Raw genomic sequence first — 17,882 nt, forward strand, 5'->3', positions numbered from 1 at the left:
ATGTTATTACATATAGCTTTCATATATATCACTGTTGTGGGAGCAAAACCTCTTGTCTCCAAATTGATAACTTCACAGGAGAAGGAAAAGAAACATACTCGTAATACTTTTAATGTAAGTTAGTGGAACCAGACTTTTTTCCATGTAATTTTGGGTTGTTTCTATTGGCCCATTTATTAAGAAATGTAAAGGACAAAAAGTAAAAAAAATGCCAAGAAGTGAGATACAAGGTTTTGTTCCAACAGCAGCAAAATACATGTGTGACGGTCTCACTGAAACTATATATGACCAAACATTTATGTGTGCATATCTTTTTAGACCAATCTTAAAAACAGCTTCATATGGTTACAAGCAGTGTACCTTGAGTGTGTGTGTATGTGTGTGTGAGTGTGTGTGTGTGTGTGTGTGTGTGTGTGTTTGTATGTGTGTGTGTATATGGTAGTCTGATTACAGTTTGATTACAGTGCTGGTGATTCAAGTTCTTCAGCACTGGCTCATTATCAGCATCATTATCACACTATTTAAATAGTTCAGTGTGACATGCAAAACCCTTGTGTGTTCACCCACATTAGCACTCATTGCATCATTTGAGGTGTTCAGTGTCTGTTCTGTATGTGATGCAAACTCTTGCTGACATCTGTCCTGTCTAGCTGGATAAATCTGTGATAACGGGCATCGCTTTGGGAGCTGAGCACATGAGGAATCGCAGTCTGGTGAAAGTGTGGTGCGGGAGCAGCATTTACACGGTATTGATTCTCTATTCTCCTCATCTGCTGTTCATTTACTCATTTATTCCACTTTTTCCTCACTTATGCAACATTTCTGTTTTACGTGGCATGGTTACCCTCAAAGTATGATCTGAGATCAGATTTGACGCTTTCATCTGTCTCATAAAACCGCATAGGTTTTAGACATTAATATCGAACTACTGGTTATTATTAGGCTTAAGATTAGAACCAGTGTAAGGGTTAAAGTTTTTGACTTAATCTTAACACTGCCTGTGGGTTATAGTTAGTGGATTAATCTGGTTTTATCTCTTTTATATTGAGCCTCCCAACCAAACTGCCTAATTTTTCCTAAAAAAATGTGATTATTTAAAAATGTAATTATTAATTACAAATGAATTAATTAATTAAAAAATAAATAATTATTAATTTAGGGTGGCACGGTGGCGTGGTGGGTAGCGCTGTCGCCTCACAGCAAGGAGGGCCTGGGTTCGATTCCCTGTCCGGGCGACCGGGGTCCTCTCTGTGTGGAGTTTGCATGTTCTCCCCGTGTCTGCGTGGGTTTCCTCCGGGTTCTCCGGTTTCCTCCCACAGTCCAAAGACATGCAGTCAGGCCAATTGGACATGCTAAATTGCCCCTGGGTGTGAGTGACTGTCTGTGTCTGTCTGTCTGCCCTGCGATGGACTGGCAACCTGTCCAGGGTGTATCCTGCCTTCCGCCCAAAGACTGCTGGGATAGGCTCCAGCACCCCCGCGACCCTGACGGAGAAGCGGCTTAGAAAATGGATGGATGGATGGATTATTAATTTATAGTAATTGATTTTTAAAAATATTAATTGTGAGAAATTCAGTTGAATTTAATTGAAATTCAGTTTTTAAGTAGCCTTTTTATCCCACTACCATTGCCAGCATTATGCTAATTTTCACTAGTGATGCAGTGGGTTTTACCTCCAATAGTGCTTTTTATTTAAGTGAATTATAAGCATCTAGTCAAATAAAGTGTACTATCTAACTTATTGCATTTTTACCTTAGCATAATCAAACCAGTGAGTCTCAGCTCCAGTCCTCCAGCCCCAGTGTACTGCACATGTTTGTACTTTCCCCACATAAACACCTCTGATTCAAAGCTTCAGGTAATCATCAAGCCTATTATGAGCTGAGTCAGGTAGAGAATCTATGATAATGTCCAGTACATGCAGTCCCCAGCCTGAGGTTACGTAAAAGGGGCGATACTTCAGAATGTGTTTGAAGCAGCTTTGTTATATGAACAATGCTGCTTGTTCTTGAATGTTTTCTCAGCAGTAATTCTGAGAGCGCTAGTGATAGGTGCTTCTGACAATGGAGAACAATAATCTCTCTCAAAGTGATGCTTTGCCAATCATAATTATGCTTATCATCCACTGGCAGCAAAGAAGTGTCTGTTACATGCCAGTACAGACACTACGAAACTAAGATGATAAATATACTGTATCAATGCTCAGTGGCCAGTTTATTAGAAACAGGTTCTAGTTCTACATTCTGTACAGACTGTTGCCTGTAGTCATGAACATCTTTCATCGTTGGTCAGTTCTGACCAGAAACTGACCACTAGTGAAGGGCTAGAAGATGGTGAACTTAAATTGTGCATCAACAGAGGGGCTACACTGTCTAACTGGACTCCAGAAAGGTGGAGCTACAGGGTCGTAATTAATAGTGAAGTGTTAGGTGACAGTATTATAAAATCTTAAATGAATGAGATTCTCTTTCTGATTTCTAGTTTTTTAATGAACATTTTAAGGCTCCCAAGTATCTTAGTCAATAAATGCCTTCTTACATTTTTAGTTAGTCCCTTATGCATTTTTTTCCATTTAACAAAACTCTCCACATCAATTACCAACAACTTTTAGAGAATCAGGCATGATGTTAACAAAGAAGTATACATATGTCAAGATTCAGTTTCATTAACTTCACACACCTCTCTCTGGTTAATGCTGATATGAGACCTGCATTTCTTTTTAAAAGAAAAGAAAAAAGGTCGTGCTGCAGTGTTCAGTTTGACATGTAGGGTTGCCAATTCTAGCAAAAATCTCCAACACCAAGTTTGCATAAAAGTTATCCACCAGGAGCTTAAACTTTGTTAATTTCCCCTGTGACTGCATTTTCAAACTAGCCCGATTTGGTGGGAAATCTAAAAAACAACTGGGAACTGATATTGGATGCATGCACTAGACCAAACACTCCACAGCATAACCGGTGGAATGTTAAAGTGTGTGATTCTACCTAGCCACCTCTACTGTAGGTGTGTGCGCACTTACCTGGACATAACTTCTTTGTTTTACATGGGGAACTTCTGTAGTGTTTAAATCCCACATATGGATGGTGTGAAAATACCAATTATAGAGATATTTCATTAATCCAAATGATTATTTCACGTTAATCCAAAGGAGTGGAAAGTGGGCAGTTTTACATGTATCTTTTTGTGACTGGTGGATGCCGTCCTCCCTCATCTCCCCTCAAATCGAGCTCTTTGGACTGTGATGAACAGTGCTATACCATATCACAGTAGCTTCTGATGTTAGACCTCACATTCACAGGTTGCTAGCTACAGTGCAACAATGGAGGCTTAGATGGAGAAATGGCTGTGTCTAACTTTGGGAGAAAACTTGGTTTAAAGTATTTCAAGAAGTATTAGCAGGTGGAAGTAATGTATGCACACCGGTTAACTTTGCCCATAGAAATTCTCAACATCTCACAGAGGTAATTGTGTCCCACAGACTTCATTTTTTTCTCCAAAAGAAATTCTTGGAAGTCTGAAGTTTAATTTAACTGGTTATTTTTCCGGAGGACATAATAATGCATTTTTTCAAATAACCATTTTATGAATTTCATAAGTTTTTTTGAGATTTTTCTTAAGGTAAATGCTTACAATTCAGACTGAAATGACAGTCACAATAACAGTATTAATCAAAGTAATAATGTTTTACACTTATGTTTCTCTCTCTCTCTCTCGCTCTCTCTATCTCTCTCTCTCTCTGTCTCTCTCTCTATCTGTCTCATTCACTATCTTTCTGCAGCCATCGGCAAATGATTCTCTGAATTGTTCCTCCGTGTTTGATTGCAAGACGGCCCTCACCTCTCAAGGCACTGCAGAGAGATGTACGTGCAGCCTCTATGAGCTGAACCAGTACAGTGTGCAGTAATAGTATTTTAAGGATCCATTCTGTGTACATTTACTTCGTAATGGCTTTCATTCAGTCATTGCATTCGATTCATTTTTTATTATGTTCATCGTTTTTATTACATTTCACCAGGCTATCAATGAGCAGGTATTGCACCTAAACATTTACAGTGCAAAGACAGATTTGAATGCTTTTGAGACTAACATGAGGTATTTAGCCTTAACCCCTTACTATCCCAGGCCTATTACATCCCAAGCCATATTACTGAACTACATGAAAAATAATGTAATACATAATGTAACAAAAGTCTGGACCTGCCAGCAGGTCATGACTGTGTAAGAATTTACTTTTTAATTTTATTTTTTTTTTTTTCTATTCCTGACAAGTGTGTGTTTCCTAAGAGATGCTGTTTACTTTAACGGTTTCTGTAGTATGTTGACTGTTGGCTGAACAGAATCTCCAATCTGCTTTATTAACTTCCATGTTGGTGTCCTGCAAGTTGTTAGTTCAAGACCTGCAGTCTTATGGAAGATAAGCAACCCTGTTAAAATGACATGTTATGTTGCTTTTTAAGTGAGAATAATTTGGCATGTTTTACAGAGAACACATTTCTACAAATATTGTCTATTTGTCTATTTACAAACATTTTAATTTGTCTATTTACTGAGTTTAATATAGTGAAACGTGGCATATGCCCAAACTTTTTCCCAACTCTTTTTCCAATTTATTAAACTTGGCAAAGAAGCTGGGCGCTGAAAGCAGAAAACTGCCAAATTCAAGGGGGGTTTCTGTAGCGAATGATTTGACAGATTTGCAATTAGAAAATGAACAAAATATGCAATTTGATTAGGGGTGTTTTTGATTAGGGGTGTATTAATATTACAGTTTTGTTTAGTAAGACTAAATGCCAAGGACAATATCAAACATGCCAGGGTTATTACATTTGGCTGCAAAAAAACAAACAAGCTGTCAAAATGCTGTACATTTTACAGTATTTTTCAGTTTTTAAAAACATAGGAAAATGTAGGTGAAAATACAGAAAATTTGTATTTGTCCTGTAATATCACAGCCAGTGGAAATATAAAGAATTTGCTTAAATCTCATGATGTTTGCTTTTCCACGTTACTTACAAAGCTCATATATAACAACCCTGTAGAGCTTTAAACTGTATTTCCCCAGCATATCTCAATAGCTGAAAATTAGATAGGATTATATATTATATCATTCTCAGAGTTTACAAATGATAATTACACCTTAAAATACATGTTGTGCTATTCCTGCAGCTCTATTAAATATGTCACATGACACCATTATCGCCAGTGAACTAATATTACAGCAATCATAAAAAATAAAATCCTATTTTGCAATCAGTTTTAATGTGTATACAGTCAGTAACAATGAGTAAATAGCAATTTGGTAAAAAATTAAAGTGACAGAGTTAACAGTAATAAAAGTGAAATAACTGTTGGAATAACAGTGAATATTGTAGCATTCACCCTATTAAAAGACACACAGCTTTCACATAAGTCATGGTGCTTTATTAACCAGCTGTTATTGGCCACAGCTGTGCTGTACATAGTCTCAGCCTTTCTCTAACAGTTTGTTCACTACTCAGCTCACATCTGACTCTCAGCTCTTTCTGATCTCGTCTGACTCTCATTTCACCCTACACTCGCACATATCCCCCCAGCAGACTAGCCCCACCTTCACAATAAGAGTCCTTATCAGAATAAACCAAAGGCTAAATGCTGAAAAAGTATAGAAGATATACTTATTGCTGTTTGGTGAAAATGCTGTTTTACTGTGATAAATGTCCAGCATGGATGGCCAGTAACACTGTGCTCTGTTGTCTCAGGCCATCATCTGTTTGCAAACACAAACCTGTCAGACTTGTCTGTGGGTTTGATTCTGCTGGCTGTCTCTCTGCTGGTGCTGTGCTCTTGTCTCATCCTCATCGTTAAAGTCCTCAACTCGGTCCTTAAAGGACAAGTGGCCAAGATTATTCAAGTCATCATCAACACAGGTAAGAGTCTGTGGAGCCTCTGTGGAGAAACCAGTGAATGATTCTGTTTCAGGAGAATGACACTGATACATTTGCTGTTACTCCATTATGCGCTTATTACTTACTAAATATTAAAGTGTTATTTATGCTGCACATTTTATTTACATTACATAATCAGTGTAACATTACAGTCATTACGTAAGTGTAATTGTATAATTGCTTAATTGAGCATTAGAACACGAACTGTGATACCACCACCTCAAGTGTTTCATGGATTTTGCAAATTGTGTTCTCAATTTCTCATGAAATAAGCGTTCAAAAATAATACGTTTCTCTCTTGTGAAAGACAGAGAGCAAACTACAACCAAATACATTTCAAAAGTCGTTAAATTTTGCAAATCATGGTGAAACATACATCACCTGTTAGTTATTAAAGGGCTGTCTAAAAAGTGCACAGCTATTACTTAGCAACCAGTGATCAGACTTTGCTGTCAGAACTGCCTGCTGTATGACTACAATGTTATATAAATATGTTATGTAATTAATTCCATTCGCAATCAGTTTACACTCTGTATTAACAGATTTGAGGCTGCCTTTCTGACCCCCCCCTAAATTTTGTGAATGTCAAAAAATGAAAAAAAAAACAAAACTTTTCTTAGAACAATAAGGCTTTATTAAATTCAAATTTCTTCAACCACAGATATGGTATGGATAGAAACGGTCAAATCTGTGCTTCAAACACATGTTCGATTAACTGTGAGGAATTATACATATAAAATTACACCACACCTGCATTTTGACTGTAATGCCTGTAGCTTTTAAGGGTTAAACAGTGTTCCTGGCCATTACCTGATTTGGAATGATGCAGACATGTGGACACACATTTCACAAACTTACTGACTAATGACTAAAACTCTTATCTTTACAAGACATTTTTACTGTTCTACTCATCATGAAAGTTTGATACAGTGTAAATGGCAGCAGGAATTTCCATTTTAATAAACAATGAAAAGGAGAAGATTTAGGGGCATCTCTGTTTCTCATGTGTGTGTTTTTCCTCTGTGCAGACTTCCCTTATCCTTTCAGCTGGCTGGCGGGATATGTGGCTATGTTGGTCGGAGCAGGAATGACTTTCTTAGTTCAGAGCAGCTCAGTGTTCACCTCTGCTATGACACCTCTCATTGGTGAGTTCACTAAAACTCTGAACTCTCACAGCACTGAGTGTAATATGGATGGCTTTCGTCTGTTTATCTGTAGGTGGCTCTTCATATCATCATATACTGGTCACTGGCCACTTTATCAGAAACCCCTACAGATGAAACTACAGCTCATCTTCAGTTTGTGTTAGTCATCCTCTAGGACTTCATAAATGGTCAGTATCTAATGACAGAGCTGCTTTTGGCTGGATGTTTTGGGTGGTATATCACTCTCAACCTAGCAACCTGAATGGACATTCAAAATAGGTGTTTCTAATACAGTGGCTAGTGAGTGGAAGTACAGGGTACGTGCTTCTAATAAAGTGGCCAATGAGTAGAAGTACAAGGTAAGTGTTTCTAATAAAGAGGCCAGTGAATTGAAGTACAGTGTACGTGTTTCTAATAAAGTGGCCAATGAATAGAAGTACAAGGTAAGTGTTTCTAATAAAGTGGCTGATGATTGGAAGTGCAGTGTAGGTATTTAACTTAAGTAGCCACTTATAAATAAAGTGGATGCGTTGAGTGTGCATAGGTTGGCATATAAGTTTTCTGAGTATATATTGTTCAATACATTGCACAGTATCAGATACAAAGATACAAAGTCCATGGAATCATTTTCAGAGCTACAGGAACACTGGCTTTAATCAAAATAAGCAGAGGAACTAGCCTTGGGTACGTAACAATATTGCTCCTTATGAAAGTTAGGACACTCGTTTGTTAGTGTGTCTGGTTCCTATAGCATGAATAGAATAAAGAGTAAGGGATATAACTGTCATATGTAGGCTGTTAGTCAGGATATAATTATTGTGTAGAGCACATCCTGAGTTAAAATGACAAATAGCTTCAGAATGTTCAGTGTGTCCCAAGTCCAAGATCAGAAATAAGCTGGAATGCCAACCAAAGCAAACAGTGAAGAGTGAATATTTGATGATGAAAGTGTTTGGAAAGCTTGAATTAATGAACTCATTCCATCAACAAGTGGAGTTAAACTTTAGACACTGGTGTTTCCTGCGGATAGCAAGCAAAGTTCAAGGAACAGTGATGGAGAAGGCCTCAAATGCAGGCGCGCTAATGGATGTTAAATATTGACTTAGTTAAGATCTGTGTAGCAAGACAGAGCTCCTCAAATAATGTCTCACTCTATTATTATGCCATTCAATTATTACATTATTCTCTGCCTTGACTTGCTGACTGCTGTGTAATGATGCCTCTGATTAACTTTGAAGACGGCGAGATTGGCTGCTGCGTCTTCCAGCTCATGGTTACCACCGTGATCATTATTTATTGAATCTGAACAAAGTGTTATTGCACTCTGAGATTTTAATTGTTAACAAGACGATCTGCTCTGCCAGAAAGACACGAACCCATGGACCTCTATTTCACAGCTTCATGTAGAATCATTAAGGGAAGTAGAAGATTGGCACTGAGCCAGGCAGAAGTACACTAAGAACTAAAATTATGCCTCATCACACACACACACACACACACACACACACACACACACACACACACACACACACACACACACATATATATATATATATATATATATATATATATATATATATATATATATATATATATATATATATATGCATAATAGTTGCCAAATATGAATCATGCATTAAAAGAGTGCATTTAAATTAATTAAAATATCACTGTGATCATTATTTATTAAATATGAACAAACTATGCCTGTGTTCATTAAGTGAACCACAAGGCTGGCACTAAGTACTAAAATTAATATATAAATACACATATTTATTTACATGTACAACAGATGCAAATATAAATGAAGCATAACGATAAGTGAATCTGAATTAATTAAAATTCTTTTTCAAGGTCTCCAGAGCTTTCTGCCAATTGAAATTGAAAATGCAGAAAAAAAAACAATATAATGTAAAGTTAATCAACATGGTACTTTTTTTTTCATTTTAAGTGAGCCAACTAAAGCATCCACCAAGAATAATTATACTACTATATGACTCTCACTATAGTTTCAGATTAAATTATTGATGCCTTAATAAACCATTTTTGCTCAAACTCAGATTTACTTAAAGCTGCACTATGTAAGAAATATATTTATATTTAGCATTACTGAGGCAGGAGAGGGGTGGCATGGTAACACAGTGGGTAGCGCTGTCACCCCACAGCAAGAACGCAGGGTTTGATTCCCTGGCCAGGTGACCAGGGTCCTTTCTGTGTGGAGTTTGCATGTTCTACCTTCGTCTGCCCGGCTTTCCTCCCACAGTCCAAGGACATGCTAAATTGCCCCTAGGTCTTCTTAGAGGGGGCAATTAAAATAATACACACTAATATGGTTTGCTTGTCCCGCTGATAGTCACCCTGTAAAGCCTGAAATAGTCATTTAAAGACCAAAGACTTCAAGGTTTTTCAGATCATCTTATATGTTTTAGATGTTAAGGTCTCTCACACACACACACACACACACACACACACACACACACACAGACTCAAAAAGGCTCAAAAAATCACTCGATATTTAGGTCCCAAATGCAAAATCAACATTATACTGATGAAGACAATAATAGACAATAATAGATCATTCTCTTACAGCATTGAAAGACAAGAATAATCTTTATACACAGTTGCAATCATCTAATGTATCCTAATGGAAGGGGTCCAGCATTTATACACCTTGTGTTTAATTACACGTTTCCACTAGTGAGGACGTTTTGGAGACCTCTCTGGTGGTAATTTGCAACTGCATGCAACATGTGGCGGAAGCATATTTTGTAACGTCAGCTGGTCTTGAATCTGAGGATTGTGGGTTTGTTTCAAGAATGTTCAAAGAGAATGCAGCCTACAAGCCTACATCATTTCCTTCTGACCTCCTCTGGCTGTTGCAGGGCTTGGAGTAATCACTCTGGAGAGGGCGTACCCTTTGACTTTGGGCTCCAACATCGGCACAACCACCACAGCCATCCTTGCTGCTCTGGCCAGCCCAGGAGACAAACTGCCTGCTGCCTGTCAGGTAAGAGGAGACTGGACTGGAGTTTGGGGCAGGAGGGATTTAGGGTTTGGGGAATTCAGCACACTTTGGCCTTATTTCTCAGACACAACTTTAACTTGAATTCAGTTACAGTCAGTGTGGGTATGTTTGCTCTAGGACAAGACTTGATTCATGTCCAGCAGGATGAGTCATTTAAAGGTACTCCAGAACAGCCAGGCATCATCAGTGGTTTATTTCTGAAGTGCCCCACCAATGACTAAAAAAGGATTAATATCACTGTGAGAAAAAGTAAAGTAATGTACAATAAAATAATATATTCTAAATGTACAGTACTGTAGAAAAATCCAACCATCTTCCATTAATTTAAATTCCAGTCAAAGCAGCTATTGAGTAGATTTTATTCATTTTTCAGCATCAGGAAAATACACATTTAATAGAAAATTACATAAAATATGTTGTTTTGTCAGGATTTAATGTGTCCACTCAGTGAGTTTATTACAGAGTCCATTCTTTTCAGGGGACTCGCTTTCAGTTTTTGAAAGAAATCTGTAGGGATATTTTTCCACGCCTCCAAATTTCAGCCTTTGATGCGTTTTTTGCTTCTCATGATTGAAGCAGTCCCAAACACATTCAGTGAATTCTGTACCAGCTTTTTGAGCATTTAGCACTGGTGCTATGCAAGTTGCAAGTGTGTCACAAAGTAAAAACAACTGACACAGAGCTGACTACAGAGAACTGACTACAACTTCTATGAGTATTTGGACATAATATTTAAATGGATATGAACACAATACTGTAATTTTATTGGTTGTTGCTGCATTGGACAGCCGTGATTCAGTGATATTGATCTCTGGACTCCTTTTCTCAGTAACAGCTGCACATCCTTTCAGACCCATAGTGTAAAGTTGTCTTCTCACAGTTTAAGGATGGACAGAAACCTGTGTATTCAGATCTGAAGCAGCTTAATTTTCACCGCTCTCACAAAGATGAAAGCTTTAAGAGCTGTTGATCTGATGATGACAGCTTTAGTGGTTTGTGAGATCACAGAGCACAGTCATTAGGGATCCCATTCTCTCTGTATCTGTTAATCTAATTTCGGTTAATCATCTTTTAATTCATATTGTGTTTTCACTCATTTTCCTTTGACTTTCCTCTTTCTGATACATCTCTGCAAGAAATGAATAACGTGTACTGAATGGATGTTTTCACTGGAAATTAAATAAATGAAAGGTGGTCTCTGATTTTGCCAGTACTGTATTACAGTATGCTATATTTTGGCATATACTGATAACATACAATAATAGAATTTTCATAGAGGAGCCTATTGCCTATTGTCCCCTCCATGCATTTAGAAACATGTCTCTTCTACTGGTTCAGTCTGAATATAACGTTATAACATGCTGGGATGTTGATTATTATCTGAAAACAGTGCTGGGCAGAATAGGAGGTTCAGTAGACCACAGTGAATAACTGCTTCATCAAACATTAATTCACCCTCTGCCTAATTCTCTAGTGCAATTCTCTTCACAGAAGTGCTGAAGAGTGAATTATAAAGTCTTCCTGAACCTGAGGGGTAGTTCTGAGGTCAAACCGATTATTCAAGACCTTTACCTATTATAATTCATGGTTACAGACAGAGCAGGGCCAGAGTCCCGGCTTTAACAGGGCAGGAAAGGGAGAATTAACTGCACAGAGGAAAGAGAAGAGGAGAGACAGGGTGGAAAGATGAAATGAGATGTGAGGACAGAGAGGGCAGAAAGACACAGAAAGGGAGGAAAATTGAGAGGGAAAGCTGAGAGAGGGCAGGAAAGAGAGGCAAAGGAAGAGAAGGAAAGAGGAAGATGGAGAGAAAAAGAGAAGGAACGAGAAAGATGGAGAGAGAGGTAGAGGGGTGAATGAGAGAAAGAGAAAAACAAAGAGAGAAGGTATGGGAAAGAGAGAGAGAGGGATAAGAGAGAGTGTGAGATAGCAGGATTGAAAGAGAGGCAAAGTGAGTGAGAAGGGAAGAAAAAGATGGGGATAAACAGGCAAAGTGAGGGAGAAGGGGAGAAAAAAGTAGAAGAAGTAGAAGTAGAGAGAGACAAAGACAATGAGAGAGAGAGAAAGGTGAAGTGAGAGTCAGAGAAGGAGAGAGAGACAAAAGAAAGTGAGAGACAGAGAGAGAGAGAGTAAAAGAGAAAGAAAATAATAGTCAGATAGAGAGAAACAAACAAAGACAGAGAATAAGAGACGATGAAAATGAGACACAAAGAGAGAGAGAGAGAGAGAGGGAGAGAGAGAGAGAGAGAGAGAGAGAGAGAGAGAGAGAGAGAGAGAGAGAGAGAGAGAGAGGTGGAAAAGACCTTGAATATGGTGAGAGAAGCATGGTTATTTGTGACCATGACACAGAGAACTGGAGGACAATGTGTATACTTATTATCTCTGAAGAATATTTACTGTGAGTAGAGATAGAGCGAGAGAGAGAGAGAGAGAGAGAGAGAGAGAGAGAGAGAGAGATGGAAAGACAAGAGAGAGTAAGAGTGAAGCTAGAGAGAGACACAAGAGAGCCAGAGGGAGAGAGATATGTTGAGAGAGGATATAAGGTAATATAAAGCAAGAACGAGAGAGAATTGGCAAGTAAAGCTCCACTCAAGAGAGAGAGAGAGAGAAAAAAGGAGGGTGGAGAGAGAAGAAGAATCACAGAGGGAGACAGAAGGCGGGGAGAGGGAGAAAGAGAAGGAGAGAACACCGAATGAGTCAGCAAGTTCTTTCCTCTTTCCTGTCTTTTGAGATGATGTGCTAGAGATTGCACTTTTGTATCCAGAGAGCTAAAATTACAACAGCTTATCAGAAATGCGGGATGAAATAACATTATCATGTCTCTCCCATTTCTCAGAGACCAAAAAAAAAAAAAAAGAAATGAAAAAAGTGCACCCAGTAGATTCTGCACAGGTGTTTACTCACTCATTTCCTCACTCTTGCCCTCAGATCGCACTGTGCCACTTCTTCTTCAATGCATTTGGGATCTTGTTGTGGTATCCGCTGCCCTTCAGCCGATTGCCCATCCGCATGGCAGCTGCACTGGGTGAGCGCACAGCTAAGTACCGCTGGTTCGCTGTGCTCTACCTGTTGCTGTGCTTTCTGCTGCTGCCCTCGCTCGTCTTCGGCCTCTCTCTGGCCGGCTGGCAGGCCATGGTGGGTGTGGGGGCACCTTTTGCCGGAGTCGCAACCTTTATAGTCCTTGTAAACCTGCTGCAGTCTCATAGCCCTGCCCACCTGCCCAAAAAACTGCGCAGCTGGGATTTCCTGCCACACTGGATGCATTCCCTCAAACCCCTGGACAAGCTCATTACCAATGCAACAGCCATGTGCTGCAGCCCTGCCCGGTCCACCACAGCGGCCACTGTTGACCCTGAAGCCCCTGGTAGCCCTGATACCACCAATGTAAAGTCAGCGTCAGTGATGTTCCAGGGAAAAGTTCAACTAGCATTCGACAACCCTGCACTGTCCTACAAGGACGAGTCACCTCCACAGCCACGGGTCTTCAAGCTGAAGGGGCTAGAACGCTGCAATAGCACACCCTTGTAGACATGAACTGACCACTCTACGTGCCTCTCAGGGTCCACAGGAATTAACCCTTGACATATTTTAGACTTTCTGAATTGGACCTTAATTTTAAAGGGCCCATATCTTACTTTGTATATGTTATTTTTCCTGATATTTATGTGGATTTATGTACCTAAATCAGTCATAGTCCATTGTTACATGACCATTTTCCAATTAAAGTGTTTTTTTTTTGTTACTGTTCCTTTAAGACTGACATATGCAAATGACCCCTGTTCTGATTGGCTGCCCTGTATTGTGCCTCATTGAAAAAGCACTCAGAGCTGAAATGTTCCTTATAATGTGAGTGGGAGGATTTCCATATATATGGATCACAGAGACTGAGGAGTTCAAATGTTAAACTTTATGAATGTTTACATGCTACAGCAAACTCCATCATATGGGTCCTTTTAGACTATATTAGCACCATCTTGGGTACATTTTCAATTGGATACTTTGTTAATATTTATATTTTAGACTTCATTTACATTTATACACTTTTTTTAGGTTTAGCTTTTCTAATTTATGCAATTTTGCTATGTGTAACAATACACAAGTGTGATTCCTTAGCTTGGGCATTGACTTATTTCAGGCTGCTTCCAAGAGAAGTCGGGATTTCATATAATCCATGGGATTTGCCATCGATGTTGATATAAAATGGGAATTCTGTTTTTTTTTTTTTAAATCTCTACATACTGTAATTCAGTCATGAAGGTTCTAGTTTGATGTGAAATAGTTAAAGGTAGAGGAACCTAGGTGTTGCTATGTCTACAACACAAATATAGCATACATAATTTTTGTATGTAATGTTGATAATGGTAAAATAGTAATAAATAGGAAAAATCTTTTTTTTCTGTTTTGCTTTATACTTCCATGAAAGTGCTATTAAATACCTAAAGGTTTTAGGCCAAAATCTTCTATCAAAACTCTTATAAAACTCTTAAAAAAGTCTCAAACATCAAGCAATGTATTTTTGTGTAACAGCTTACTGTGTTAAGTGGTTTCAGATTTGTTAATTCCTTCAGTTGTCTGGTTCACCACCACTGTCAACAATTATGACACACCAAGCTCCTCTAGAACGCAGCACTTGGAATGACTGTACCATTAACCACCATTTAATTAGACGGACATGTTGAAAAATCAGAGTTCCCCTATAATAACGCTGGTCAATATGTGACTCATGCTGAAATGTGTTGGGTTGACTTTTGTCCTTTTGTCTGTAAACCCTGATATAATAAAAGCCTTTTCATTTCTAGAAGAGGAGCATGGATATTCATTACTGGATCAAATTTTGGCTTTTGGCAAAGTAGATTACCTATTAAAATGCAAATTCTTCCAGTCTTCATGTTCTTTTGTGAGTCTGAGAGTCCTTTAAAAACATCTCATCACCTTATTAGTGTGCTAGAACACTAGAATATGTTATATGTAGGGTTTTTTTGTAGATAGTGGCTTTCTGGTGCATCTGAGTCAAGTAATAGTTAAAATCACTGAAACAGGTATCTTCATATCTGCTTGTAGCTGCAGTCAAAGAACGCTGGGTTTGGCATAATTTATGTGTTAAGTGTGCTCAAGTTATTCTGGTGTGAGCGTGTTTATTATCATTAATGCTGAGAGGATGGTGCTGCCTCAGCAGCAGCAGCAGTGTGGGACCAACTGTGCATCAATAAGCTCAGCCCGCACTGTTCAAAGAACAACTAGCCTGAGGATTACGTGCCTGGTGTTTAAAACCATGTACAACAGGCTCAGATAAGAACTTATCAGGCAGGCGGACCACTTTCTGCTACTCCAGCCAGAGAGACTATCAAATAACAGCCACTGCACTCTGGAAAGCCAGGTGATAAAACAACGGCTCAAAAGTGGTTTGAGGAATGCAATTACTAACTAGAAATGCATATTTTGCTTGGAATAAAGGAAAATACTGATATTTTGTAACTCATAAGTTATAATCTGTTGCTGTTTAAAGGTTGTTTTTTTTATTCTGTGTAGCCCACAAAGCTCAAATCAACAGCTTATGTGGCATTTTTTCAAGCAATGCATCATTTTTCTTATTAACCTATTGTTGCCATTGATCTAAATGGTTTAGAAATGTTATGGTGATGTTGGGATTGAAGAACAGAAACAGTGTGATTTTTAAGAAACCCTGCTTTGAAGCAATGCCATAGAACAATGACGACTCTAAATATTTCTAAAAATTCCAAAATTCTTGGTTGAAATATAAACTGAAATTCAGGACACACTGGGCTGAAAAAATCAAACAATAAATAAAAGCCTCTGTTTATAATAAATATACATATATCCTAATAAACACTAACATCATTACAGTATGTAGGCTACAGTATGTGCCACGAAATCCAGCACCCTCAACAACAGAGAAATGTTGCGCATATTAAATAGGACGCTGTTTCAGATGGTAGCAAACCTGAGGTGGAGAAGTTCTTTCGTGTTCTACCTCCTCTTGATACTCAACATAAAAAGACATAATAAATTGCTGTCTGATGTTTCTCATAGAAAATGTGAAGTAGTTCCACACTTTCATTGTTGATCTGCTGCTGCTCAAACTGTTTGAACATGTCTGAACTGACTTTTGCAGGAAAGTGAAGGTGTTTTCAATCACTATTTGCAATTTTAATTCCCATTCAAATGATCTGTAAAGTCATTGTAGGCCTATTTAATCTTGTTTCTATTATTTTTTTTTTGTTAACAACCAACAGACAAAAGTTAATTCCTACCTAAAATAATGAATGACCCATTTTTGGTTCCTTTTTAATGTTTTAAAGAATCTTTAGGAATTAAAGGTTCTATATCAGCTAATACAGGGGTCACCAATCTTGTCTACCAAAAATGCCAGTTTTCCTTACAACCAAGCAGAAGCTCAACTTATATAACTAATTAACTGTTTGAAAACTTAGACCAACTGATGTAAACAAGTAGAATCAGGGGTGCTTCTGCTCGATTGGGCCTTTGGTGGATAATACTGGTGATGTGTTAAAGGTTTTTAGAGCCATACATTCAAGCCATAAACCATTTACAATCCTTTATGTGTAAGAGGGAAAAGACAGTGATACATCAATTGTTTTGTTTTCCATTGGCCAAGTTAAAGGGCGCTTCTGAGCAGTTTTGCCACTCTTTCAGCAGTTCCTGATTACGGCTTTAGAAACTTTGTTCATTGTTATTTCCATATGGAACATCAATGAACACATAGACCAGCCCTGGCTGTGGGCTTCATATTAAAGTTAATACTGACTTTCATGGCTGCTTTTGTATGACATTTGCAATATACGACTCTCAACAAATGTTTTGAAAATGTCAAATCTTATTGATATCACTTTTTTAAAGGGTAACATTTGTAAATCTATCTTTTTTGTTTGGTCTCTGGAGCACTGGAGGAATGGTTCCACTATTTTCATTATGAATGAATGGCTTTCACATTCCATATCACACTTTAAACCTGCATTATGTACTAGACTACTTCTGTGAAGGGGATGAAAGCATTGCTGAATGGATGGATTTCCAAAATTATACTTGGTGTCAATCCCTCAATCATGGAGGAGCCCTGCGTCTTATCATCTTGAATGAAAGCACATGTAAGAAAGCTCAAAGTAACAATATTTTGCCAAAAAAACAACACTATATATATATATATATATATATATATATATATATATATATATATATATTGTATATACAATACAATTATATATTACTACATGTTAATATGCTACACAAGTTTGCCAAAATTTCTACATGCCCATATTGTTTGCTTATGCATGCTTCATAACACATACACCAACCAGCTACTTCATTAAGTATACCTCCCTCTATCTACACCCACTGTCCATTTAATCAGCCCCACTTACCATACTTTGTAGTTTTACAGTTACAGACTATTACAGAGTGAACGGCTGTTCGTGCATGAATGTTGTGTATTATGAGAGGCTTTTCTGCTCACCACAATTGTACAGAGTGGTTGTTTGAGTTACTGTAGCCTTTCTGTCAGCTCAAACCAGTCTGGCCATTGACTCCCTTGACCTCTCTCATTGACAAGTTTCTGTCCACTTAATAGATGTTTTTTCTTCATTGCACCTGTGTAAACTCCAGAGACCGTTTTTTATTAATACAGTCTGCTTTCAATAAGACAAACGTGATCAGACAACGAATACAATTTGCTTAAATCAAATTTGTTGAAGTTATTACAGTATGTAGGCTACAGCATTCAGTATTTTTTTGAAAGCCAGTGTTTTTTAT

The 17,882-nt window shown here is 38.0% G+C and overlaps 1 protein-coding gene across 3 annotated transcripts in view; it reads left to right on the plus strand.

Moving 5' to 3' along the window:
* slc34a1a (solute carrier family 34 member 1a) overlaps window positions 1-14,895 on the plus strand; it is a 28,224-nt gene extending 13,329 nt beyond the window's left edge. For all 3 annotated transcript variants that reach the window (XM_017703837.2, XM_017703838.2, XM_017703839.2), the window contains 6 exons: window positions 651-746; window positions 3,779-3,860; window positions 5,739-5,906; window positions 6,953-7,069; window positions 9,952-10,076; window positions 13,023-14,895. In XM_017703837.2, the coding sequence (XP_017559326.2) occupies window positions 651-746; window positions 3,779-3,860; window positions 5,739-5,906; window positions 6,953-7,069; window positions 9,952-10,076; window positions 13,023-13,622 (1,188 nt within the window). In that variant the 3' untranslated portion in view covers window positions 13,623-14,895. The remainder of the gene's footprint in view (window positions 1-650; window positions 747-3,778; window positions 3,861-5,738; window positions 5,907-6,952; window positions 7,070-9,951; window positions 10,077-13,022) is intronic.
* Window positions 14,896-17,882: the final 2,987 nt, after the last annotated feature.

The sequence above is a fragment of the Pygocentrus nattereri genome, chromosome 11 (assembly GCF_015220715.1).
Source record: "Pygocentrus nattereri isolate fPygNat1 chromosome 11, fPygNat1.pri, whole genome shotgun sequence".
Taxonomy (NCBI): Eukaryota; Metazoa; Chordata; class Actinopteri; order Characiformes; family Serrasalmidae; genus Pygocentrus; species Pygocentrus nattereri.